The 25794-nt window shown below is 49.2% G+C and overlaps 1 protein-coding gene across 5 annotated transcripts in view; it reads right to left on the reverse strand.

Moving 5' to 3' along the window:
• VWA3B (von Willebrand factor A domain containing 3B) overlaps window positions 1-25794 on the reverse strand; it is a 275082-nt gene that overhangs the window by 219620 nt on the left and 29668 nt on the right. For all 5 annotated transcript variants that reach the window (XR_007915479.2, XR_007915488.2, XM_051835635.2 and 2 more), the window contains exons 5-7: window positions 23671-23830; window positions 14587-14756; window positions 9450-9565 (exon numbers count right to left, since the gene is read on the reverse strand). Coding sequence is in view for 3 of the 5 variants with exons in the window: in XM_051835635.2 (XP_051691595.2) it covers window positions 9450-9565; window positions 14587-14756; window positions 23671-23830 (446 nt within the window). In the remaining 2 variants the exon portion in view is untranslated. The remainder of the gene's footprint in view (window positions 1-9449; window positions 9566-14586; window positions 14757-23670; window positions 23831-25794) is intronic.

Genomic DNA, 25794 nt, shown 5'->3' on the forward strand with positions numbered 1-25794 from the left:
TCTCTTCCAGATTCTGAAGGAAGAGGTCTCTTTCAGCAGCACCAGCTGGAGCCCCACCAGCCAGGGCAGTGGCTGCCACCACGGCCAAGGCAGGGCTGCCGTGTTTCTAGGCTCTAGGAAGCCAAACAGGAAAAGTCCCAGAGAGACTTCAGTGACTTGCACAGAGTCCCAAAGAGCCAGGTGCCAAGGCTGGCACTGATGGCTGCATCCCTTCATGTCCGTGCCTTATCATGCCATCCTCAAGAGTGCCCAGGGCCTATGTGGCTGCAGATGGGGGAATGATACCCCAGGGCAAGAACAGGGAGAGTGTTGCACAATGTTGGAGAGGAACCCTTTCCAGGAAAAGCACCTAGCGTTCAGGGAAGCTCAACATGTCTCTATCTTACTTTGCTATGGTTAAAATAAATATTCCCTGGTAGACAGAGGCTATGCAGAGAATCCACAGTCATTAACAGGGAAGGGCAGCCAAGTTTCAGGATTGCCTGGAGCAGCATCACTCTGTCCCCTAGTAATCCAGATGCTGCTGGTGGCTCTCCCCTCTCCGGCAGACAGCCAAGCCCATAGGAAGAGACAAAAAGGCAGACACATGGGAGTGGAAGGTGCCAGTTAGCCAACAGTATAGCTCCTGCCTTGCTCTATGCTCCAGATATGAGCAGGGGCCCAGCCAACTCTGGGCCACAAGCCAAAGGGAAGGATGGCTATGATGAGGAAGAGCACAGAGCTGGAGCTTCAGGTCGGTGTCATCTGCCAGAATCAATCTCCCACACTTCCTAAATCTAAGCCGAAGATCCTGTTTCCCCCATAGGGGGAGCCCATGTCAGCTTGATGGAACCCTCCTGGATGGGATGGACCTGCGCTGGGAGGAAGTGGAATCTTCAAGGCAGGAAGTCATCCTCAGAAGTGAAAGAGGAGGAGATGACCCAGTGCCCGGGTTCAGACACACTGCTTGGGGTTATGACCCACTCAGTACAGGCCAGCGACATTGTAGTCCCACCCGCTCTTCAAGTAAGAAGTTGTTCCTTTCTAGAAACAGTGATTTTCTTCAGGATACGTGGATGGCTGAGATCATGTTGTGAAATATTATGAGATATGCTCCCCCGCCACCCACTTTTCATTTGTCATTATTCTGTGCTGCCTGCCCTCAGGGAAATGCCCAGCAAGGAGGAGCAATGAAAATCTGCTCATTTTCTGCTGGTGTTTAAGGAAACATGGGTGAGGCCAAGAAAAAAATAAAATATCATTATGAAATGTTTAATTGATCTATCTAGCATATCAGGATTTGTGAACAGAGATTCTTGCCTGCTTTGGTTTCTGGACCCTTCTCAAAAGGGATTGTCCTGGGGGCTAGTGCTATGGTTCAGTGGGTTAAAGCCCCAGCCTGCAGTGCCCAAATCCCATATGGGTGCTGGTTCAAGTCTTGGCTGCTCCACTTTCGATCCAGCTCCCTGCCAATGTACCTAGGAAATCAGTGGAGGATGGTCCAAGTGCTTGGGCCCCTGCATCCAGGTGGGAGACCTGGAGAAAGCTCCTAGCGCCTGGCTTTGGCCTGGCTCAGTCCTGGATGTTATGGCCATTTGGGGACTGAACCAGTGGATGGAAGATGTATGTGTGTGTGTGTGTGTGTGTGTGTGTCTTTTTATCACTCTGTAACTCTGCTTTTCAAATAAATAACCTTTAAAAAAAATGAGACTGTCCTGTCTACAGCTCATATGTTACAGCAGATGCCTCCACAAGCAGTCTGAAAAGGCAGAGAAGAGAAGCAGGTTAGAGAAGGCTTCCAGAAAGACAAGGTCTATACAGAAGAGGAGACACCCCAACAGAGAGGAGGAGAGGCATCTTTGACGGCTCTAACTAGAGCCAATGTCCTCAGGAGACAGCAGATGTTTAGACGGGACCATAAAGCACAGTGCATGTGGAAAAGTGATGGAGGGGAGCTGGAAGGCGGGGAAGGACCATGTGAGCAGTGCCATGCAGAGCTGAGAGCAAAGGAGAAAAACATAACCCCCCCTACATATATACATACATGTTGAATGGTTATTTTCCAGAGCATGAAACTAATTGAAAAGAATACTGAGAAATTGCAAAGGGAGAATATTAAGATTTAAAATTTACATTATTTTAAACTTAAATATTTTATTTATACCAAACAATTGATGATAATTTTATTTCCCTGTTTTTGATAAAAGCAAATTCATCAATTAAGTATTTTCAAAATCTATTTATTTTCCTGTCTCATTTTCAGCTGAGAATTGTCAGTTACATCAAAGGAGAGAAAGAACTTTGAATTATGTTTGACAAATATAAAACCATAGCAAGAGATATGAATGTCCTCTTCAAATAACTAAACTTAAGATAATCTGTGGGTTGTAATATGTCTATTTCAATCTTCAAAACCACTTTAGTAGCCTGGAAAAATTAATCATTAAAAATAATAAATAAATTGGGGCCGGCGCTGTGGTGCAGCGGGTTAATACCCTGGCCTGAAGTGCCAGCATCCCATATGGGCGCTGGTTCTAGTCCCGGCTGCTCCTCTTCCAATCCAGCTCTCTGCTGTGGCCTAGGAAAGCAGTAGAAGATGGCCCAAGTCCTTGGGCCCCTGCAGCCGCGTGGGAGATCCAGAGAAAGCTCCTGGCTCCTGGCTTCGGATGGGCGCAGCTCTGGCCACTGCAGCCAATTGGGGAGTGAACCAATGGGTGGAAGACCTCTCTCTCTCTGCCTCTCCTCTCTCTATGTAACTCTAACTTTCAAATAAATAAATAAATCTTTTTAAAAAAAGAAAAAAAGTAATAAATAAAAACATGTTCAGGGTACTTCAAAAAGTTCATGGAAAATGGAATTAAAAGATAATGTAGGGGCTGGCACTGTGGCATAGCAGGTAAGGCCACTGCCTGCAGTGTCGGCATCCCATATGGGTGCTGGTTCGAGTCCCAGCTGCTCCACTTCCAATCCAGCTCTCTACTATAGCCTGGGAAGGCAGTGGAAGATGGCCCAGGTCCTTGGGCCTCTGCACCCACGTGGGAAACCCAGAAGAAGCTCCTTGCCCCCGGCCTCAGATCTGCACAGCTCTGGTCGTTGCGGTCAATTGGGGAGTGAACCAGCAGATGGAAGACCTCTCTCTCCCCCTCTCTGCCTTTCCTTCTCTCTGTGTGTAACTGTGACTTTCAAATGAATAAATAAATCTTTAAAAAATAGATAATTCTATTTCGGTACAGGAATTTCTGAAATCCTTGCATTGTCTTGTATCATATGCATTTTCCAGGAAATTTTGAAGACTTCATATTCAGGAATTTCGTTGTTTTTTTTTTTTTTATTTTTTTGACAGGCAGAGCGGACAGTGAGAGAGAGAGACAGAGAGAAAGGTCTTCCTTTGCCATTGGTTCACCCTCCAATGGCCGCCGCGGCCAGCGCACTGCGGCCGCCGCACCGCGCTAATCCGATGGCAGGAGCCAGGTGCTTCTCCTGGTCTCCCATGGGGTGCAGGGCCCAAGCACCTGGGCCATCCTCCACTGCACTCCCTGGCCACAGCAGAGGGCTGGCCTGGAAGAGGGGCAACCGGGACAGAATCCGGCGCCCCAACCGGGACTAGAACCTGGTGTGCGGGCGCCGCTAGGCGAAGGATTAGCCTAGTGAGCCACGGCGCCAGCCCATATTCAGAAATTTCAAAACCTTTTTGCACCAAAATGTAACTGTCTTTTAATTCCATTTTCCATGAATTTTTTGAAGTCCCTTTGTATAGACAGCCATAGATTTTTTTTCCCTATTGGTTCAGGTCTAAGATGACCTCAAATAGCACTGTTGGAGCCTGTCTTTATTTAAAATTGCAATATGATCATTGTGGATTTTTGTATTAATCTTGATTTTTTTTGAAAAAAACTTATTCTAACCATCATGTGAAATGATGCTCAACATCACTAATGATTGGGGGGTGCAAATCAAAGCCATAATGATCTAGATACCACCTCACACTCATTAGGATGGCTATTATCCCAAATAAAGAAAATAACAAGTGTTGGTGAGAATGTCGGACAATTGTACACTGTTGGTGGGAATGCAAAATGGTATAGTTGCTATGGAAAACAGGAGGGAGGTTCCTTCAAAAAATTGAAAATAGAATCACCATACATGATTTAAAACTTCCCCTTCTGAGTATATATGCAAAAGAACAGAAATCAGGATCTCACAGAGATATGTGTACACTGTGCACTAGGCAGTATTATTCTCAATCACAAAAAGATGGCAGCAACCCAAGTGCTCACTGGGTAAAGAAAATTTGGTTTACACATACTATGGAGTATATTCAGCCTTAAAAGGGATGTAAATTCTCAAATATGCTACCGCATAGATGAACCTTGAGGACACTACACCAAGTGAAATAAGCCAGTACTGTTTGAGTCCTCTTACTTATGACATGCCTAGAAGTAGTCAAAATCAGAGACAGAGGCAGGTGCCGCGGCTCACTTGGCTAATCCTCTGCCTGTGGCACCTGCAAAGCGGGTTCTAGTCCCGGTTGCTCCTCTTCCAGTCCAGCTCTCTGCTGTGGCCCGGGAAGGCAGTGGAGGATGGCCCAAGTGCTTGGGCCCTGCACCTGCATGGGGACCAGGAGGAGGCACCTGGCTCCTGGCTTCAGATCCGCACAGCAAGCCAGCATGGCGGCCATTTCGGGGGTGAACCAACGGAAAAAGGAAGACCTTTCTCTCTGTCTCTCTCTCACTAACTCTGCCTGCCTATAAATAAATAAATAAATAAATAAATAAAATCAGAGACAGAAAGCACAGTGGAGGCGGCCAGGGCTCAGGGGAAGGGAAACAAGGTGGTACGGTTTGAATGCATGCTGGAAAGTAATAAAACCCAGTGTGAGAGTGTTAAGAGGTGAGGCCTTTGGGGAAGTAGTTAAATCACAGGGGCTCCACTTTGGGAGCGGATTAGTGTTCTTATAGAAGAGGCTGGGCCGGCACCGTGGCTCACTAGGCTAATCCTCCGCCTTCCAGCGCCGGCACACCGGGTTCTAGTCCCAGTCGGGGTGCCGGATTCTGTCCTGGTTGCCCTTCTTCCAGGCCAGCTCTCTGATGTGGCCTGGGAGTGCAGTGGAGGATGGCCCAAGTGCTTGGGCCCTGCACCCCATGGGAGACCAGGATAAGTACCTGGCTCCTGCCTTCGGATCAGCTCAGTGCGGCGGCTGCAGCGCGCCAGCCGCGGCGGCCATTGGAGGGTGAACCAATGGCAAAGGAAGACCTTTCTCTCTGTCTCTCTCTCACTGTCCACTCTGCCTGTCAATAATAATAATAATAATAATAATAATAATAAGAGGCTGAAAGTAGCACCCAGTTTTGCCTGTCCATTTCTTCTGCCGCGTGAGGACATAGGCGTTCTGCCCTGCAGGGGACTCAGCCAACAAGGTGCCATCTTGGAAGCAGAGAGCATGCTTTCAGCAAACACTAAATCTGTTGGCGCCTGATCTAGGACTTGGCAGGCTCCAAAACCCTGAGAAACAAATTTTTATTCCTTATAAATTACCCAGTCTCGGGCATTTTGCTATGCAAGCCATGGAAAGTTCTTGTTTCATGAGTATAGAATTTTAATTTGAGGAGATAGAAAGTTTTCCAGAGTTACAGGGTAGTCACAGTAATGTGAATACAGGGAACTCTACTGAAATCTGCTCTCAGAAGTGGTCAATAGGGAGCAGAGGTTCAGCCTAGCAGTTAAGATGCCATGTCCCACTTGGAATGCCTGGGCTCACTTCCTGGCTCTGGCTCCTGACTCCAGTTTCCTGCCAGTGCAGACCCTGGGAAGCAGCAGTGATGGTTCAAATCAGTGGGTTCCTGCCACCCACATGGGAGACCTGGATTGAGCTCCTGGCTTCTGGCTCCTGGCTCCAGTCCCAGTTCAGCCCTGGGCATCGCAGGCATTTTGGAAGCAAACCAGCAGATGGGAGCACTCTCTCTCTCTCCTTCTCTCTCTTCCTCTCTCTGTTTCTCTGCCTTTCAAATAAAGGTTTTTTTTTTTTTTAAATGGGTAAGATAATACATTTTATATTATATACCTCTTACTATAATTTTTATAAATATTCTTTATCTTGATGACAGAGTATATATATATATATTTTTTTTTTGCATTGTTGCACAGCATGGGCTAATGGTAAGTTTGTCCTCTGAAAGCTAGAATCCAGAAAGTCAGTAACAGCAGGGAATTTCTTTCAGATTTCCAGGTGAGTCGTTTGAGAAATGCTTCTCCAGCCACTCACTCCATAGCTTCTACTTTATATACAACAGGAGGCAAAATCACCCCCTGAGGAGAACCCCCACCCAAACTGCAGACTGACCTGAGGGAGCTGACACTGATAAAGCTGACAAGACAATGGGGAGAAGGAGTGGATCGGGGAGGGTCAGAGAGCTGCCTCTGAGGCCCAGGTGAGGTGGGAAACCACAGGAGTCCGTCAAAGATTTCGGGACAGTTTCTGAGTGGGAAGGGAAGGAAGGCTTTGAACGCTGGCGTTTCTAGGACATCGTGATGGATGGAGGAGAGGAGATTGCATATGCGGTATTGGAGACTCTCCTCTCGAATTCAAATCATGTGATCACTGTAATGGCTTTAGAATGGCAACTCCTGCGGAGCGTTTCATTCTAAGAAAAATGTTTTTATCTGTAATGTAATTTGTATGCTTCACAGGGTGGGGAAGATGGTAGCTGCTGGAAGTGCTAAGTTCTGCAGCCAGATCCAGTTTCCTTTATGACTCAATCGCCGAGTGCTGTAATTTTGAAGTGTTCTCCGGAATTCATGTGTTGGAAACTGAGTCCCTGGTGCATCAGTGTTGGGAACTGAGGCCTAGTAAGAAGTGGTTAGATCACGAGGCCCTGGCCTCAGGAATGCCTGTATCACAGGAGTGGATTTGTTTGATTTGCTACAAAAGTGAGTTTGGCCCTTTCTTGCTCCCTCTTTTCCACCCTCTCTTGCCTTCTGCCATGAGATAACACGGGTTGAAGGCCCCTGCCAGATTCCGGCACCAGGCTCTTAGACTTGTCAGCTTCCAGAGCTGTGAGCCAAATGAATCTCCGTTCCTTATAAATCATACAGTCTCAGGTATTCTGGGATAGGCGCAGAAAATGGAGTAAAACACCATGGAATAAATAGAATAAAATTAAACCTCATTTACAGTGATGGCATGCCAAGGGGAACTGGTAACATCTCACATTCTTTACCTGATTGAATCATTACCCACTAGGCTTAATCCTTTTTTTTTTTTTTTAAGATTTATTTATTTATTTGAAAGACAGAGTTACAGAGAGAGAGAGTGAGGGGTCTTCCATCCACTGGTTCACTCTCCAGGTGGCCACAATGGGTGGAGCTGCACCGATCCAAAGCCAGGAGCCAGGAGATTCTTCTGGGTCTCCCACAAGGGTGCAGGGGCCCAAGGACTGGGGCCATCTTCTACTGCTTTCCCAGGCCATAGCACAGAGCTGAATCAGAAGTGGAGTAGCCTGGACTTGAACCAGCGTCCGTATGGGATGCCGGCACTGAAGATGGCAGCTTTACCAGCTCCACCACAGCGCCAGCCCCTAGGCTTAATCTTATAACTTTCTTTCAATAAGCATGGCAAACATCTTTTTTTTTTTTTTTTTTTGTGACAGGCAGAGTGGACAGTGAGAGAGAGAGACAGAGAGAAAGGTCTTCCTTTTGCCGTTGGTTCACCCTCCAATGGCCGCCACGGCCAGCACGCTGCGGCCGGCGCACCGCGCTGATCCGAAAGCAGGAGCCAGGTACTTATCCTGGTCTCCCATGGGGTGCAGGGCCCAAGCACTTGGGCCATCCTCCACTGCACTCCCTGGCCACAGCAGAGGGCTGGCCTGGAAGAGGGGCAACCGGGACAGAATCTGGCGCCCCGACTGGGACTAGAACCCGGCGCCCCGACTGGGACTAGAACCCGGTGTTCCGGCGCCGCAAGGCGGAGGATTAGCCTAGTGAGCCGCGGCGCCGGCCCGCAAACATCTTGAATTGATTTTTTTCTTAGATGAACACAAATCTTGCTTATCAATTGGCACTTTCTCAAATCCCCTCGAGATAGATGTCAGTTACCTAAAGAAGTGCCCGTTATCTGCACAGGACCCTCTCCCATGCTGTCCTCCGGGACAATATGACCCTGAATCTATAAAGCAGGTGTCACGAATAGGCTTCAGAACCCAAACGCTTGTCTTTATCTCCATCGGACAAGCTGGCCTGGTAGTGCGACTGCCTCCTTTCAGTCCCAGTGCGCTTCTCCTGGGAGCCTCCGCAACCTCACTGTGTATGCAGAGGGATCTTTCAAGCTGCTACGTGCTGTAGCTTCTCTACCCTCAAAGAGTCATCCCTGCCTTACTATGACGCTGGAGCTCTAAGAACAAGAAATAAGCAGGTGTGTGGAGGTGGGGAGGGCTTACTCAGAGTCCTAACCGTCCGCCGGGCCACAGCACCTAACCATCAGACAGTAGCTTGCTTCCTTCCTTTTTGCGCTGGTATTTATTCATTGTCTTCGGCAAACTCATCAGCTCCAAACAAACTCCCATCTCTCGGCTTTCTGAGTAAACTCCTGAGTCAGAGCCCTACCTCTCGCGGACTTTGTGACCTCATTCTCTGTGCCTGGATAAAAAGGGGAAGTTCAGCCAGCTCCCCTAAAGGTTCCTGTGCAGCCAGCCTTGGCCCTCACAAGGAGGAAGGTCAGTCGACAAGTACCACTTTCATCACAGGAAGCACAGCAGAGAAGCCCCCACCCCCGCCCCAAGAATTGCTGGCATCCTCACGGCAGCCTCCCAGCCAACCCCCCAGCTAACCCAGGCAGCAGAGCTCATCTGCACTGCCCTGAACGAACACTGGTATTGCCACGTCTCGGGCCACATCTCCAAAAGATTCCCAAGTCAGTAAACTCACATCACTTAGACCATTTCCCTGGGCAATAAACTCAACGCTTGGTGACTAAGCTGACAAAGTCACCATTAACCTCCATTAATTCTGCCCTTGTACTACACTGATAATGAAGAGACGGGTAATCCCTACCTAGTACTTTGTGTCTTTTAAAAAAAATTTTTTTAAGTTGTTTGAGACGCAATGAATGTGGGGCGGGGTGGGTAGAGGGTAGGGAGGCCTGGGCAGGGGAGAGTGCGCCCATGCTCTGGTTCTCTCCTCAACTGCCCACAGTGACTGGGAAGCTGGGAGCCTGGGACTCATCCCAGGTCTCTCACATGGGTGATAGGGACCCAGGTACTTGGGCCATCACCTGCTACCTCCCAGGGTCTACATTAACAGGAAGCTGGAATCAGGAGCAGAGTCGGGACTGAACCCAGGCACTCCAATATGGAATGTGAGTGCCCCAACGGTGTCTGAACTGCTACGCCAAACGCCCACCCCAACACTTCATTCTAATGACACAAGCATCACGGTTGTTAAGGATATACACACTGCCTCTTTTGGATTCCAGGTACCTGGAGGGAGTTTTCCTTTCAGTTTCCTGGAATTCCAAGTAATCACACTGTCACCATCCTCCGTGGGGGACGCAGGAAAGTCTACACACTCTGACCTCTCGGCAAACGCGTGGAATCTGAAACATGAAGTTCAACATGAGTTCAACGTGAGGCTGGTGCAGAGGAATCTGCACAACACTGCTAATTCTCCCGGGACTGCGAATTGGCTCTTCTGTGGGACCAAGCATTTTTTAAAAATGTTTAACCAACACATAATAATCCTAAGTATTTATGGAGCTCAGTGTGACATTTTAACACATGTGTATGGTGTGTAATAATCAGATCAGGGTAACTGGCATTAGCATCACCCCAAACAGTCATCATCTCTTTGTGTTAGGAACATTCAAAATCCTCTCTACTAGTTATTTGAAATATATAATCGCTGTCGAGCACAGTTGTCCTACTGTGCTGCAGAATATTCTTCCTCCTATTCAGCTTCTCCCCCGTACCCAGGCACTGAGGACCACTATTGCACTCATCCTCTGCTTCCATGAGATCGACATCTTTGGCTTCCACCTTTGAGTGAGATCATGCAGTGCTTGTATTTCTGTGCTTAACTCATTTCACATAACACAGTGTCCTCCAGTTCCTTCCATGTCTCTGCAATGACAGGATTGGATCCTTTTTATGGCTGACTAATACTCCACTGTGCATATATACCACATTCTCTTTGCCCATTCATCCATCGAAGGGCTTCCCGGTTGATCACTATCTTGGCACTTGTGAACAGTGCTATAATACACATGTAAGTGTTTACGGGCATCTTAATCTTAGTTGTGTCCACTGCTCTTCCCTGTGCCTTGTCATTTCCATAAGCGACAGAGAAGCAGAAGAATACAGAGAGTGACTTCGGATTTTAACTGATGACATGTCTTTTCACTAGCGGGTAATTAGCTCAACCAAGTGGCAGTTCTTGACCCTGTGCTTCTGCACTCCTCTGATTTCTTTTTTTTTTTTTTTTTTTTTTTTTTTTTTTGACAGGCAGAGTGGATAGTGAGAGAGAGAGAGACAGAGAGAAATGCCTTCCTTTTTGCCGTTGGTTCACCCTCCAATGGCTGCCACGGCTGGCACTCTGTGGCCGGCGCACCACGCTGATCCGATGGCAGGAGCCAGGTGCTTCTCCTGGTCTCCCATGGGGTGCAGGGCCCAAGCACTTGGGCCATCCTCCACTGCACTCCCTGGCCACAGCAGAGAGCTGGCCTGGAAGGGGGGCAACCGGGACAGAATCCGGCGCCCCGACCGGGACTAGAACCCGGTGTGCCAGCGCCGCAGGCAGAGGATTAGCCTAGTGAGCCACGGCGCCGGCCCTGATTTCTATTGTTCCTAGAATTCCATCATGTCAACACAGTGTTGAGAAGCCAGGAGTATAATGAGGGGCCCCAAAAGCTCCCATTAGCAGTACAGGCTCAGTGCTGAAAGCTGGTAAGGCCAGCGGCACTGGCTGACCTGCCTACTGCTGACGGGCTTCAGTCAACTTGAACTTCTCCAGGATTCAGGCTGAAGCATGAATGAAAAGAACCCCTGTGTGGGCAAGTTCTAGGGGCCTGCCTACTCATAGTGTGGCCCAAGGAGCAGCCACAGCAGCAGCATGGCCTGTGAGCTGCTTACAGATACACGTTTCCAGGCCCCCAGCTGAACCTGCTGAGTCAGACTATGCACTTTAACAGGATGCCCTGTACACTCGTGTGTGCACTTGTGTGTACAAGCGCCAGCGTAGCGCACAGCGTGATGGGCGAAGCTGCAGCCTCGAAGCCGTGTCACTAGAATCCAGAAAGCAAATAACAGCATGGCACTTCCTTCAGATTGTCTTGAGAGTGCAGAGGAATTCCTCTTCTGCCTGTTGCCCATCACTAACTCAGAAAATCTTGCAACCCGGCTTGGGATGAACAGAAGGGCAAACAAATGACAACAGAGGCCTAGGAGGCTCATGAGAGCCACAGAAAGCCCAGCCTTACTTCTGAAAGGTTTCAGGTAAGACTGGGAGAAGAACTTCACGGCAACGAACTAGACAGCCTGTGGGCAGTGGACTCTGAGCCTGGCCACGCCCGCCTCCTATAGGAGCTTCATCGAGGGCAGAAACAGCCAGCTCCTCCCTCCCTCCCATGGCCTCCTTGCCCTGCAATGAGGGCCAATGCGTGAGGTTTGTCCTGGGAGGCCCCACAACAAGAGTGCAAAGGCTCCTGGTGCTTTCCACTCTATGATCTGTTCTCCAGGTTAGAAAACAGAACCGGCTGGAAGTTTCCTCTGGCTAATGCAGCTTCCCTGGTGCTGAGGCAAATGACCAGTGGGACAGGCTCTCTGGAGTCTGTGGAGTGCAGCACTGTCCTAGATGGGTGGTTTCACCAGACACAGCCTCAGGCACACAGGAGCCACAGTCCAGCTTGAAGGCCACTAGGCTGAGGCAGCCTCCCACGAGCTGAGCTTCCCAGGACACACCACTTCCAGATTGACAATAACTATTTTCAGCTAGGGCCCAAAGCCCAGAGTACACCAGGAGAGCACCCAGGAGCCTTGGAGCTCCTGGGCAGGGAGGGGAGCAGGTGGGACCACCTCTGGCTGTGGGCTGGGCTTGCTTGCAAGGCCCACAGCATGCACAGGAGGGCATGCCTACACCTCCTCCCTTTCTGCAAAACTCACCCCCAGGCAGCGCACAATCTCAGTCAGTAGCAGAACTGCAGCTTCTCTTGCACGTCATTACTCCTGTGCCCCAGCAAGAGCTGAGCAGAGGACCAGCAAGAGAAGTGGCCCTACCCGTTGTGCCTTTTTCTCTCTCCACAGGCAAAGGGGGTGGGGGGCAGGGAACCCCCTTGTGTCTTCTGTGGGGCTCAGGAACCCAGAATTGAAGCCAAGTACCTGACAGGGAAAAAAAATCTCAGAGCTCTCAGAGTGGCCAGAGCAGTGGCCCTCAGGATCCCCAGAGGTTAAAAATGAAGATTCCTGGACCACCTCAGACCTTGGGCTTATGGCCATGGACGTTGCATTGCTAGGAAGCTCCCCGGGCAGTTACGCACACTGGCTGACTAACATGCCTATTCCGGAGCTTCCCCCTATTAGGTGGAATCACCCTCCAAGATGAAGCCCAGGCCTCCGTCTCAAGAACAGGTTCCTCGGGGCCCTACAGTGAGTGAGCGCCTACACTGGAGAACAAGTGCCCTGGGCAGACCCTGTCCCTGTTTCCAACAGACTAACTTGGGAGAGGACTTGGCAGTTCTCCATATAACCACAGAAGGAGCTGGCCTCTCTCCCCTAGAGACCCATGTGTTCACACATATACAAGCCAAGGGAGCAATTTATGCTTGAAAATGCAGCCTTGGGCAGGAGCCGTGGTTAATCCTCTGCCTGCAGCACCAGCATCCCATATGGGCACCGGTTCTAGTCCCAGCTGCTCCTCTTCCGGTCTAGCTCTCTTTTTTTTTTTTTTTTTTTTTTTTTTTGACAGGCAGAGTGGACAGTGAGAGAGAGAGACAGAGAGAAAGGTCTTCCTTTGCCGTTGGTTCACCCTCCAATGGCCGCCGCGGCCAGCGCGCTGCGGCCAGTGCACCACGCTGATCCGATGGCAGGAGCCAGGAGCCAGGTGCTTTTCCTGGTCTCCCATGGGGTGCAGGGCCCAAGCACCTGGGCCATCCTCCACTGCACTCCCTGGCCACAGCAGAGGGCTGGCCTGGAAGAGGGGCAACCAGGACAGAATCCGGCGCCCCGACCGGGACTAGAACCCGGTGTGCCGGCACCGCTAGGCGGAGGATTAGCCTAGTGAGCCGCGGCGCCGGCCCCAGTCTAGCTCTCTGCTGTGGCCCAGGAGGGCAGTGGAGGATGGCCCAAGTGCTTGGTCTCCTGCACCCACGTGGGAGACCAGGGGGAAGCTCCTGGCTCCTGGCTTCGGAACGGCACAGCGCCAGCCATAGCGGCTATTTGGGGAGTGAACCAATGGAAGGAAGACCTTTCTCTCTGTCTCTCTCTCTCTCTCTCACTGTCTAACTCTACCTGTCAAATAAATAAATAAATAAAAAAGAAAATGCAGCCTTTATTATTATTCAGCTATGGTGAAGCCAACGCATCAGGGGACTTTGCCATTGAAGAGAGAGTTTATTACTTACCGTTGCTATGGACTGAATTGCGTCTCCCACTTAAAATTCCTGTTGGGGCCTGATTCCCAATGTGACTATATTTGGGGAGAGGGCCTAAAGGGAAGTAGCAGTGAAGGTTAAATGAGGCCACAATGTGGGCAGGGGGCACTCTGATCCACAGAATTAGTAACTTTACATGAAGAGAATGAGACACCAAAGAGCTCACGCGCGCTCCCTCTCTCTCTCTCTCCATACCACGTGAGGACACAGTGAGAAAGCAGCTGTTTACAAGCCACAGAGATGGCCTTCACCAGAAACCCAACTGGCCTTGATCTTGGACTTCCAAGACTCCACCAGTGTGAGAAATTAATTTCCCGTTGCTTGTGCCCCACCTCCAGCCTGTGGCATTTTGTTAGGGCAGCCCAAGCAGATTAACAGATTTCAAGAGCAGGATCAGGCTGTACCACAGGGGGCCACACAGGCAAACACCAGGGCAGTGGTCTTGTGGTCAGGAGGTAGAGGATGGAGGTGAGACACAGCCCTTACGGTGATTTCAACTGGAAGGAACAGGTGAGGCAGAAAACACAGGGTTAGGATTGGCTGATCTGAATAGTCTCAGTGGGCCTTGGGGTGCAGGATTGTCTAGAATTGTTTGATTAGAGCGGAGGATAGTGGCTGAGAGTGTGGCAGCCTGTACTGAGGGAGCAGGCTCTGGGATTGGCTGGTTTGCACATGGGAGTCGTACCCTATGCAGGACCTTTGCTATCTCTAGGACCTGGCTAGCTCTGGGAATAGCAGTTCCTCTCGGGTCAGACCCTCAAAATGGCAAAGCCTCAGAATTACTGAAAATAAACAGGCATGACTGACACAAGACAGAGAAGAAAAGATGCCCAGAGAAGAAAGGCTGTATTGGAAAGAAGGGAAGAACAAGGCAGCAGATGGGTTAAGAAGAACCCAAAGAATCTAAGACCCACTGTTGATCCTGTATAAGCAGCGATCCCTTGCTGTCACTCAAGACCATGTTTCCTGCCTACCTGCTGTGGGTCTTGGCACTCAGATCCTTTAGGAAAGCCATAGTGCCTTCTCCTCTGGCATTGAAGGACACTGTGTAGACTGGACACGGAATCTCCAAAGCTCTTTGCAGGAGAAGCTCCTTGGCTTTCTCAGGAACATCCCCCACCACAAAGTAGTAAATGGATTCGATCTGCAAAACAGTGGCACCAACAGATCACCTCCCTGACACTCCCCAGGTTTCCCGAGGTTTGTCCTGGACTCGCTGACAACAGACTTTCTCTGAAGTTACCTCTTGATTTTTTCAAAGGTGGGCAGAAATAATGGCAACATGGCTTGATGCTGTGTGACAAAACTGGGAGGCAGAGCCAGGAAATGAGACATTCAAAGCCTTGTGCCAAGAAGGTTCCTTGGAGTGGCTCTAATCTTAGGGACTGCATGAGAAGAACGTGGTTGGGAGATTTGGAAAATAGCTCCCTCTGGGCTCACAAATCCATTATACGGGTTAGACATGTTTATTTTCAAGTCAAGAAACAAAGGAAGGGGCCAGCAGGTAAAGCCACCACCTGCAGTGATGGAGTCCCTTATGGGTGCCGGTTCAAGTTCCAGCTGCTCCACTTCCGATCCAGCACCCTGCTATGGCCTGGGAAAGCAGTGGAAGATGGCCCAAGTCCTTGGGTCCCTGTACCTGTGTGAGACACCAGAAAGAATCTCCTGGCTCCTGGCTTCAGATCGGCGCAGACCCAGGTATTGTGGCTATCTGGGGAGTGAACAAGCGGATGGAAGACCTCTCTCTCTCTCTCTCTGCCTCCGCTTCTCTGTAACTATGACTTTCAAATAAATAAATACATATTTTTTAAAAAACAAACAAATAAATAAATATATCTTAAAAACAAAAAAAAGAAACAAAGCAAGTACTGGCCCAGCTAGCGCAAGCAGGAAGCTGATGAGCCACTTCCAGTGGCAGTGCCAGCACTCTACAATGCAAACTCATCCATCCCGGAAAGGAGGGCTTATTCCCAGTTGGTTTACTGTCTGTGGTCTCATCTCACAAAGAAACTGGCTGTTGGGGACCGGTGCTGTGGCAGAGTAGCCTAAGCCTCCCATATGGGTGCCAGCATCCCATATGGGTGCCAGTTCGTGTCCCAGCTGCTCCTCTTCTGATCCAGCTCTCTGCTATGGCCTGGGAAAGCAGTGGAAGATGGCCCAACTCTTTGGGCCCCTGTACCTATGTGAGAGACCCAAAAGAAGCACCTGACTCCTGGCTTCAGATCAGTCCAGCTCTGGCCATTGTGGCCATTTGGGGAGTGAACCAACAGATGGAAGACCTCTCTCCCTGTCTCTCCTTCTCTCTGTCTATAACTCTGCTTCTCAAATAAATAAATAAAATCTTTAAAAAGAAAGAACAGGCTATCTTAACTGTAGACAATTAGCCAGGAACCAGGTATACCACTGGACCTTGCCCGTCACCACACCAGGCCAAGAGAAGAATGAGAGAATGAGCAACCCCTAAACTTTTTACTGGAAGCCAGGTCCCACCCCATCTTAAACCAATGACTGTGGGAAATGCATACCACACCCAGGTAGGAGACAATTCAAAGGAATGCTCACTTCTTTATTTAGAGTGATATAAACCCATCTAAAGGGTCCCTGTGACAACACCCTCCATCCCCTATTGCTTTTGTTCTTCTCAAGGATTTCCTTCCACCGTAGTTTTTTTGTTTGTTTGTTTGTTTGTTTGTTTTCTTTGGACAGGCAAAGTTAGACAGTGAGAGAGAGAGAGAGAGAAAGGTCTTCCTTCCATTGGTTCACCCCCCAAAATGGTTGCTACGGCCGGCGCGCTGCGCCGATCCCAAGCCAGGAGCCAGGTGCTTCCTCCTGGTCTCCCATTCAGGTACAGGACCCAAGCACTTGGGCCATCCTCCACTGCCTTCCCGGGCCACAGCAGAGAGCTGGACTGGAAAAGGAGCAACCAGGACAGAACCAGCGCCCCAACCAGGACTAGAACCCGGAGTACTGGTGCCACAGGCAGAGGATTAGCCTTGTGAGCCTCGGCACCAGCCTATTCCACCGTGTTTTATTCTTCTGCCACTAATGCGATCTGTCAGCTGGACCCGTGATCTAACTGCACTTTCTTCACTTGTGAAAAGGGAGATAATATGCTTTATTCTTCATGACTGAGTTTTAACAAAATGACTTATGCTAACATGTATGTGAATTTATAGAAATCTCAGAAAGTAAACAGCAGGAGAACTGGGAATACACATGAGGAGTCTCAACAGAGTTCATGGAAAATGCATATTATGAAAAATCTATGCATAGATTTCAAAAAATTGTTATGCAAAAGTAAATTCCTTTTAATTCCATTTTCTATTAATTTGTTGAAGTCCTCATGAATTTGCAGTCCCAAAAATGTTCTAATTGATTGTTTCCACAGATAACTGGGGAAGAAACACCAGTAAGTGCATTGTGTTTGGAGGGACAGATGTCACTACCCCTTTCGGATTCACGAACTTCACCTTGCTTTCATCCCAAATCCCCAAGAGCTAGAGTCAATAAATGGTCTCACCTCAACTTCAAACCTACAACTTAAACTCACCTGGCAGAGACAGCGGTGGACCCCACCTGGCTCCCATTTGGTCAGGAGGCTCTGTCTGCAACAGACAGGACAGACTGCACCCAAGGAGGCAGGTATGGGCAGCGATGGCCCAGGGCCCAGGCTAGGAGTTAGGAGAAGGCCAGAGTGGGAGTGGAGTCCAGGCTACATCAGCGTCCCTCCTCTATCTAGGCACAGAAAAGCCCTTGCCCCAGCACGCACACGCATACACACACACACACACACACACCCCTCTGCCTCTTTCTTTCAACTTCAGCTTCCTGGTTTTAAAAATCACCTTCTTAGGAGCTCAAGACTGAAGAATGCAGTCAATGGGAGGCAGAAGAAAAGAAAACAGAAAGAAGGAAGAAACAGTGTCCTGGAGACACCATTCTAGGCAGCTGCTAAGTCCCTCCAGCACAGGCATCGCCTCTTCTTCTTCTCCTGCTGTGTGACACTACCTTGAGTACTAAAGAGGCTTTCACTGAGCCACACTGCTGCTCATTAGAGTTTCCTAGCTGTGTCAGTGCCCAAGTGTAGCATGGGAACAGGTGCATCCCATCATAAGGATAAAAAATGACACATGGCCCAAGACAGGGGACAGACACGGGTTGTCTTCTGGGAGAGGCAAGAACAGGCCAGGGGTATTCGACAAGTTCATGGGAGATGCATTTTATGAAAAAACTACACAAGGATTTCAAAACTGTTTATAACCAAAATGAATGCATCTTTTCCCATGAGCTTTTTGGAGTCCTCTCCTCTATCTCTAGGCGGGCTTTCAGCGCTTCTGACACCACTGCTTCTCTGCTGCACTTCAGGCTTCTTTGCTCTGGCAGTGACCCAAGAATCTGACTCCTTGTGCAGAAATTATTTTCCCTTGAGATTATATCAAACCGAAAACTGCTGCAGTCAAGCGTGAGTCAGGATTTCCTTTCCTTTCCTAAAGCTTTGACATTATTCACTATTCATTAAATTCATGACTCATCTTCTTAAGTGCTATGCGTGCAGGCAGCTCTCAGTTATCCATACTACACACTTTGCACTGAGACCACCAACTGCGCTTGCACTTTCCGGCACACTGCATTTCTGCTCACATGATGACATTCAGAAAAATAGGAAGATAAATATGTAAACTCTTTTTTAAAAAAGATTTGCAGGGGGCCGGCCCTGTGGTGCAGCGGGTTAACGCCCTGGTCTGAAGCACCAGCATCCCATATGGGCACCGGTTTGAGACCTGGCTGCTCCACTTCCGATCCAGCTCTCTCTGCTGTGGACTGCAGTAGAAGATGGCCCAAGTGCTTGGGCCCCTGCACCTGCATGGGAGACCTAGAAGAAGCTCCTGGATCCTGGCTTTAGAATGGCACATCTGGGGAGTGAACCAATGGAAAGAAGACCTTTCTCTCTGTCTCTCCCTCTCACTATCTGTAACTCTACCTCTCAAATAAATAAATAAAATCTTTAAAAATTTTGCTTATTTATTTTAAAGTCAAAGTTACAGAGAAAGACAGAGACAGAGAGACCGTGGGGAGGAGGGTAGATATCTTCCATCCTCTGAGTCACTCCCCAAATGACCACAATGGCCAAAGCTGGGCCAGGCCAAAGCCAGGAGCCAGGAGCTTCATTTGGGTCTCCCACTTGGATGTCAGGGGCCAAAACACTTGGGCCATCCTCCGCGGCTTTTCCCAGGCAATTAGCAGGGAGCTGGATTGGAAACGGACCCAAACCAGTGCCCATACAGGATGCCAGTGTTACAAGCAACGGCACAAGCAATGGCACAACACCAGCCCCACAAAATGCTTCTTAAAGCAAAATGGTTTTATAGTTATCTACTATAAGATGATAAGCTATGATAAATTATTTCATTTAATATTTATAATAGTCTTATGGAGTACAAATTATTGTTATTACACCCAGTTTACAGAATAAGAAACTGAGGCTTAGGAAGGTTGGTTGACTTGGTCTTGGAGATAGTAAACCCTAGTCACCAAACACCATGAGCTCTGCCTTGTTCTCAACCACTACGCTGTGCCAGCTCACTACAAGGCTGGTCACCTATTAGAGACGGACGTGAATCCCAGAACAGTGAAAGCAAGATCGTGGGACCAGAACAGGCATTTGGCATAGCAGTTAAAGTACCACTTGGGACACCTGCCTCCCACAGAGGAGCACCCGAGTTCAAGTTCCAGTTCTCGGGATTCCAGCCTGCTGTTAATACCCACCCCAGGAGGCAGCAGGTGACGGCTCAAGTAGTTGGCTCCCTGCCACCCATGTGGCAAATCCAGATTGAGCTGCTGGCTCACAGCTTCAGCCTGTCCCAGTTCTGGCTACTACAGGCATTTGGGGATGAACCAGCGGACAGATCTCCTTCTGCCTTTCAAATAAAGACAATATAAAAAACAAGTGTTTACAAAGATCATGCGACAAAGAAGGTGACCATAGGCAGGCACTGTTTTCACTTTGGAGACTCTCCCACTGTCCAGAGGTTTAGGCTCCTATTCCTGATCAACAGCAAGAACCAGAAGTTGGGTCCTGGAGATTGTGCAGCTTAGGGGAGTTTTCCTCGTGGGAGTCCCCTCCTAACCAGTACCTGTCAGCTTCCTGAGGGCAAGGGCTAGTCTTGAGGCTCAGTAGCAGCATCCGGGCCAGGAGCAGCTTCATCACTGACCAGCGTCTCCCTAAATGCTGATGTGCACTAAACGCAGTAAAAATGCATGGGTTCCACTCAGCTTCCTTACTTCGAGGCAGGAACTCTTGTGCTTCACACTATAAAAAATAGTGTCAAGCCTCTAGGTTTTCATTTGAAATGTCTTACTGTGTCCGGACCATTACTTCCGCAGTTTCACACTGTAACCTGCATTCTGCCTAGCCGAGGACTTCTTGACCTTTGTTGTCGGGGTTGGGGGAGAAACACATGAGATGTGGCTGCTTCTACCCTGGCTGCCCTCTGCACCAGCCTGTTACAAATCTGCTCTCTCACCCCTGGGCCTTTAGCTTAGAAAAATCTCAATTTTTCAAGGAAGCAAAAATGAAAGTCAGCCAGAAAAGTAGCGACAGTTCCACCTAAATTCTGTCTTGTTCTTCATACAGCTTTGGGCATTACAATATTTTTGGCCAACACCAGGCCTTGGGCTCTACCCTCCAGACACTTCCTGCACCTGTGACATCCCTTTCCTGGTATGGGCCATTTTGATTTCCTGATTTCCTTCATGGTGGTGACCATTCCCTGTAAGTATTCAGCCAGCTCACTTCTCAGATCCCTCCTAACACCCTTGACCATTGCCAACTTTCTGACCTCTCAGGCTTCACGGTCCCTGTCCCCATGCCCTACCGGAGTTCCACAAGGCTCAAAAAATTCACCTGCCTGGTCCCACACTGACCACCTGCCTTCAGTGATCGAAATGCAAATCTGGGGGGCCAGCGCTGTGATACAGCAGAGAAAGCCACCACCTGCAGGGTCAGCATCCCATATGGGCACCAGTTCAAGTCCTGGCTGCTCCTCTTCTGATCCAGCTCTCAGCTATGGCCTGGGGAAGCAGTGGAAGATGGACCAAGCTCTTGGGCCCCTGCACCCACGTGGGAGACCCGGAAGAAGCTCCAGGCTCCTGGGTTCGGATTGGCTCAGCTCTGGCCATTGTGGCTATTTGGGGAGTGAACCAGCAGATGGAAGAACCCCCCCCCCTTCCTCTCTGTAACTGCGCCTTTCAAATAAATTTTAAAAATCTTTGAAAAGAATAATGTTATTTAAAACACACACACACACACACAAATCTGTGCCACAGCTTGGGGATGGAAATCCCTGAGACCCACATACAGCTCCCACACTCAGGAATATCAACATTATTTCCATCCCTTCAATGGCTAACACATAGTTATAGAGCTCGTATTCAGCATTAGGAGCACAAGAATGAAGAGTCGATGCCTGCTTGAATCAGTACAGGGAAATCACTGCAATGCCAAGTTCATGGAGTGATATGACCAGGCTTTCAGCCTACAGTCCAGCACCAAGGTTCCTTATAGAATCAAATGCGTCTGGATCTAATTCACCCACTCAGTCTCCCAGTGAGTAAGATCTGAAAACCCCCAAAACTAAACTGACTTGTGCCTGTCAGGTGAATGGAAGGGAGTCCGAGACAAAAACAGATCAACAAAGCTGTCTTCTAGGCAGAAGGCCTTTTCCTGAAAGCAGAGGCAAAGTCCCTGTTAGCTTTCTCAGGCAGCTTAGAAGCAGAGCTCCGGATACACAGCCTCTCTCTCCTACAGACCTCTTAGATCCTGTGTCAGTCAGCAGGCTTTCCAGGCTTCCCGGCAGCCCACCTTCCCTCGTAAAGGCCGGGGAAGCTACTAACTCCAGAAAGATGTACATCCTAGGCCCAGGGGATGCTGCAGTGCAGAGACCACTTGTTGGTCAACACACCTAGGCTCTGAGGATGCCAGCCCCTGCAGCGGCCCAACGTCTCCTCGTGCCGCCCTTCTCATGAGCCAGGTCCTGACCTGCAGCCCATGACAGTAATGCATGCAGTTATGTGGATTAATTTAAGACTAATTGATGTAGACATAAGAGGCACAGAGCCGTGCCTCTTTTATGGGAACTCACTCCCCTTTCCAACCCCTCCTCCCCAACACATGCTTTTTTTTTTTTTTTTATTGTAAAGCACAGAGCGTGGCATTTTTAATATATGAAGCAATTGCATGTATCAGAATTTTCCTCAGAACCGCCCCCAGTTAGAAACTCTAGGTGGAGGGACAAAGAGGTCATACATTGCTTTGTGTTTCCTGTATGCCACACTCTTCTCCAGAGCACTTTCAATTTTCATTTGATGCTAAGTGCCTGTGAACTTCCTTCTGGGTTCTTCCTCTTCTGTAGGACTACTCCGGAACTCACTGAAGTGTCCCTTATTTCCTAGACTAGGGACATAGAGAAAGGAGAGGCACAAACTGGAGGGAAGTGAAAGAGAAAGGCAGGGTCACCATCAGGTGGCCAGACACAGCTATGACCACAACAGCCAGATTCACAGACAAAGAAGAGGGCGTTCATGTACACACACACACACACACACACACACACCACATTCAAGGGCCTGGATAATGTCTTTGGTTCTTTGTTAATGGAAAACATTTGTTCCTCTGGTTTTGGGGGGTAAAAAATGTGCTCCCATGTTGAAGCCATCACACTCAGCGATGATAAACACAGGCTGGTGACCAAGGGTCTATTCTTTCAAAGGCCAATACACAGTCTCTCTGCCCAAGAGAGGATCTCTGCGCACACCCAGGCCAGGCTTGAAACCTACAGAAACCCCAGGCCACTACACTGGAAGAAGCAAGAAAATACCGACTACCTGTGTCCAAAGGCAAGCAGACCTCCGAAGGCCCAGGGAGTGGAGGCTGGCCCAGGATCCGACCTTGTCCATCATCTGGCCACTACCCTGTGTAGTCCATCACTAGAGTCACAGAAACACGCTCCCTTATGGCTGAAAGGGACGTAAGACTTCAGCATTTAATTGCTTCTTCCAGGTAAACGTTTATTTCCTAAAGGTCCTTAGCACGATGCGTTAGTCAATGTATTAACATCTGAAGACGGATGGGCTCATCAGCACGCTCACCTTAGAAAGCACGCGCTCAGTCTCTCTGAGAGCAGAAGGAACTGGGGAAGATTCAGAATGTGGGTGCTGTGGAAACCTAATTCCCTTGACCTCGGAGCTCTGCGAGGAGTCTTCCAATCCCCGCCCGCTCCCCTTGGGAGATGCACAGCTCTATCTAACCGGCAGGCAGCAAGAGGGGAACAGGTGTGCTGAAGACACACAATGATGGCCTCACTCCCAGTGTTTTCGTGAAGCCCATGGGTATGAGCAGCACTTGGCTCTTCTGGCGCTCGACAGTGAGGGTTCACAGAGGGTGTCTTAGCCACACTCAGGGGACAGGTATTTGGGAGTCTCATTTTGGTTGGCCCAGCTCTGCCACCACAAAGTTGCTATGGGACCTATAACCTATTTTTCAATTGGTTCCAGATTCAGAGTGAGTAGGATTATGACTCATGGGGTTTTCAGTGCCAAAGATGAGGCCTCTGTGGGCAGTCAGCTGGGAGGGGAACATCTGAAAGGCAGGTAAAGATACTAAATATGAAAAGCCATGCTTGGGAGCCGGTGCTGTGGCGCAGTAGGCTAAACCTCCACCCACAGTGCCAACATCCCACATGGGCACTGGTTCATGTCCCAGCTGCTCCTCTTCCGATCTAGCTCTCTGCTAGGGCCTGGGAAAGCAGTAGAAGATGGCCCAAGTGCTTGGGCCCCTGCACCCACATGGGAGACCCAGAAGAGGCTCCTAGCTCCTGGCTTTGGATCAGCCCAGCTCCGGCTGTTGTGGCTATCTGGGGAGTGAACCAGCGGATGGAAGACCTTTCTCTGTCCGTCTGTCTCTCTCTCTATCTCTCTCTCAAATAAGTAAATAAAATCTTAAAAAAAAAAAAAAAAAAGTCGAGCTGGAGCGCGGGGGCGCCAGCCATGTGTACACTCACAGTTCTGTCTGCCCCAGCTGCCAGCAGAGCGTCCAGACGGCTAACCTCACTCTCAGTCTGCTCAAAAGTCAGTTTCTTAACCCAGCTGACGGCAGCAGCTATGGCTTCTTCAGTCACAGGAGTGGCAGTTTCCTGCCATTTCACAGGCTCTTGAGAAACCCTGAAAGGAATCACATGGAGTGGTCAGCGGGCAGTGATCAAGGCCCCCGGGGGAATGTCAGCCCTCTGCGTCACAGCCATGGGCGACAAGACCCCTAACGTCGTCAGGGCCAGGAGAGCTCTCAGTCCTTGAGAGGTACTGGCCAAACAGGTCAGCTGTTAGGATGGTCTCCCAAAACACCCTTCTGATCTGTAAGCCACACTGACTGGGAGAAACCACACCTGCGTGGGAACACAAACCTCAAAAACGCAAGCATTAACAAGTGCTTTAAAATTACTGACAGGAGTCATTTTCATAAACAGGCAGGTTTACAAGAAACTGTCTTCTGTGGGTAGCAAATTGACAGTATTAAGATTTGCAAATTGGCAGCAATTCTATTACTCTCAATGTTTTTTTTGTTTTTGTTTTTGTTTTTTTGTTTTTTTGTTTGTTTGTTTGTTTTTTTGATAGGCAGAGTGGATAGTGGAGGGAGAGACAGAGAGAAAGGTCTTCCTTTGCCGTTGGTTCACCCTCCAATGGTCGCCACGGCTGGCGGGCTGCGGCCAGCGCACCGCGCTGATCCGATGGCAGGAGCCAGGTGCTTCCTCCTGGTGTCCCATGAGGTGCAGGGCCCAAGCGCTTGGGCCATCCTCCACTGCCTTCCCGGGCCACAGCAGAGAGCTGGCCTGGAAGAGGGGCAACCGGGACAGAATCCGGCGCCCTGACCGGGACTAGAACCCGCTGTGCCGGCACCGCTAGGTGGAGGATTAGCCTATTGAGCCACGGCGCCGGCCACTCTCAATGTTATTTCTGATTCTTCCATATTATTTTCATTGCTGTTAAGAGATTCCTCTTCAGGTACCTTCTTGGGATCAAAAATGGTATTCTTTGCTATAACTAGTACTCAAACAGTATTGTTCACTTTGTGTTTCTATGTGGGTGCAAACTGTTGAAATCTTTACTTAATATATGCTAAACTGATCTTCTGTATATAAAGAGAATTGAAAATGATTCTTGATGTGAATGGAAGGGGAGAGGGAGCGGGAAAGGAGAGGGTTGCGGGTGAGAAGGAAGTTATGGTGGGGAAGCCATTGTAATCCATAAGCTGTACTTTGGAAATTTATATTCATTAAATAAAAGTTTAAACAAATGGTATTCTTTTGAGCTCAGCAAAGCATTATTTTTTAAATCCTGAGAAAAGTTGGTTAAACCATTTAATTTTGCCTTGGAAATGACTGAAGGAAACCCACAAGGACAAAAAAAAGAAGGGCCCCCTGGATTTATTTCTGCTTATGACCATGAATCAGTTGGCCTGGTAGTCCTCTCATGGCCTACCTCACAGGCAGAGCTGGCTCCTACTTGTGTCCCCGCTGTGTGGCTTCTCTGGGCAGAGACTGGCTGAGCATTATATACGTGATAGCAATCACCTCCAAGAAAGCAAAAGCTCTGCAGACTTCGGTACTTTCTTCCTTCAATAGTATACCAGTGACAGAAATAGACATCTGGGGGCCGGCGCTGCTGCACAGTGGGTAAATCCATTGCCTGCAGTGCCAGCATCCCATATGGGTGCCAGTTCGAGTCCCGGCTGCTCCACTTCTGATCCAGCTCCCTTCTAATGCACCTGGGAAAGCAGCAGGAGATGGTCCAAGTCCTTGGACCCCTGGGCCCATATGGGAAACCTGGAAGAAGCTCCTGGCTCCTGGCTTTGGAATGGCGCAGTGCCAGCCATAGCGGCCATTTGGGGGGTGAACCAACTGAAGGAAGACCTTTCTCTCTGTCTCTCTCTCTCTCTCTCACTGTATAACTCTGCCTGTCAAAAATTTTAAAAAGCACTTTATTTTTAAAAATTTAAAAATCTAGGGGTCTCTCTTGGAGCCCTACTCCTGGCTGCTGCAGCAGGAAGCTTCTGCCTTAAACAAATCTTACTTTGTTCTCTCTCTCTCTCTCTCTCTCTCACACACACATGCACACACACACACACACAC

This window comes from Oryctolagus cuniculus, chromosome 2, assembly GCF_964237555.1.
Source record: "Oryctolagus cuniculus chromosome 2, mOryCun1.1, whole genome shotgun sequence".
NCBI lineage: Eukaryota > Metazoa > Chordata > Mammalia > Lagomorpha > Leporidae > Oryctolagus > Oryctolagus cuniculus.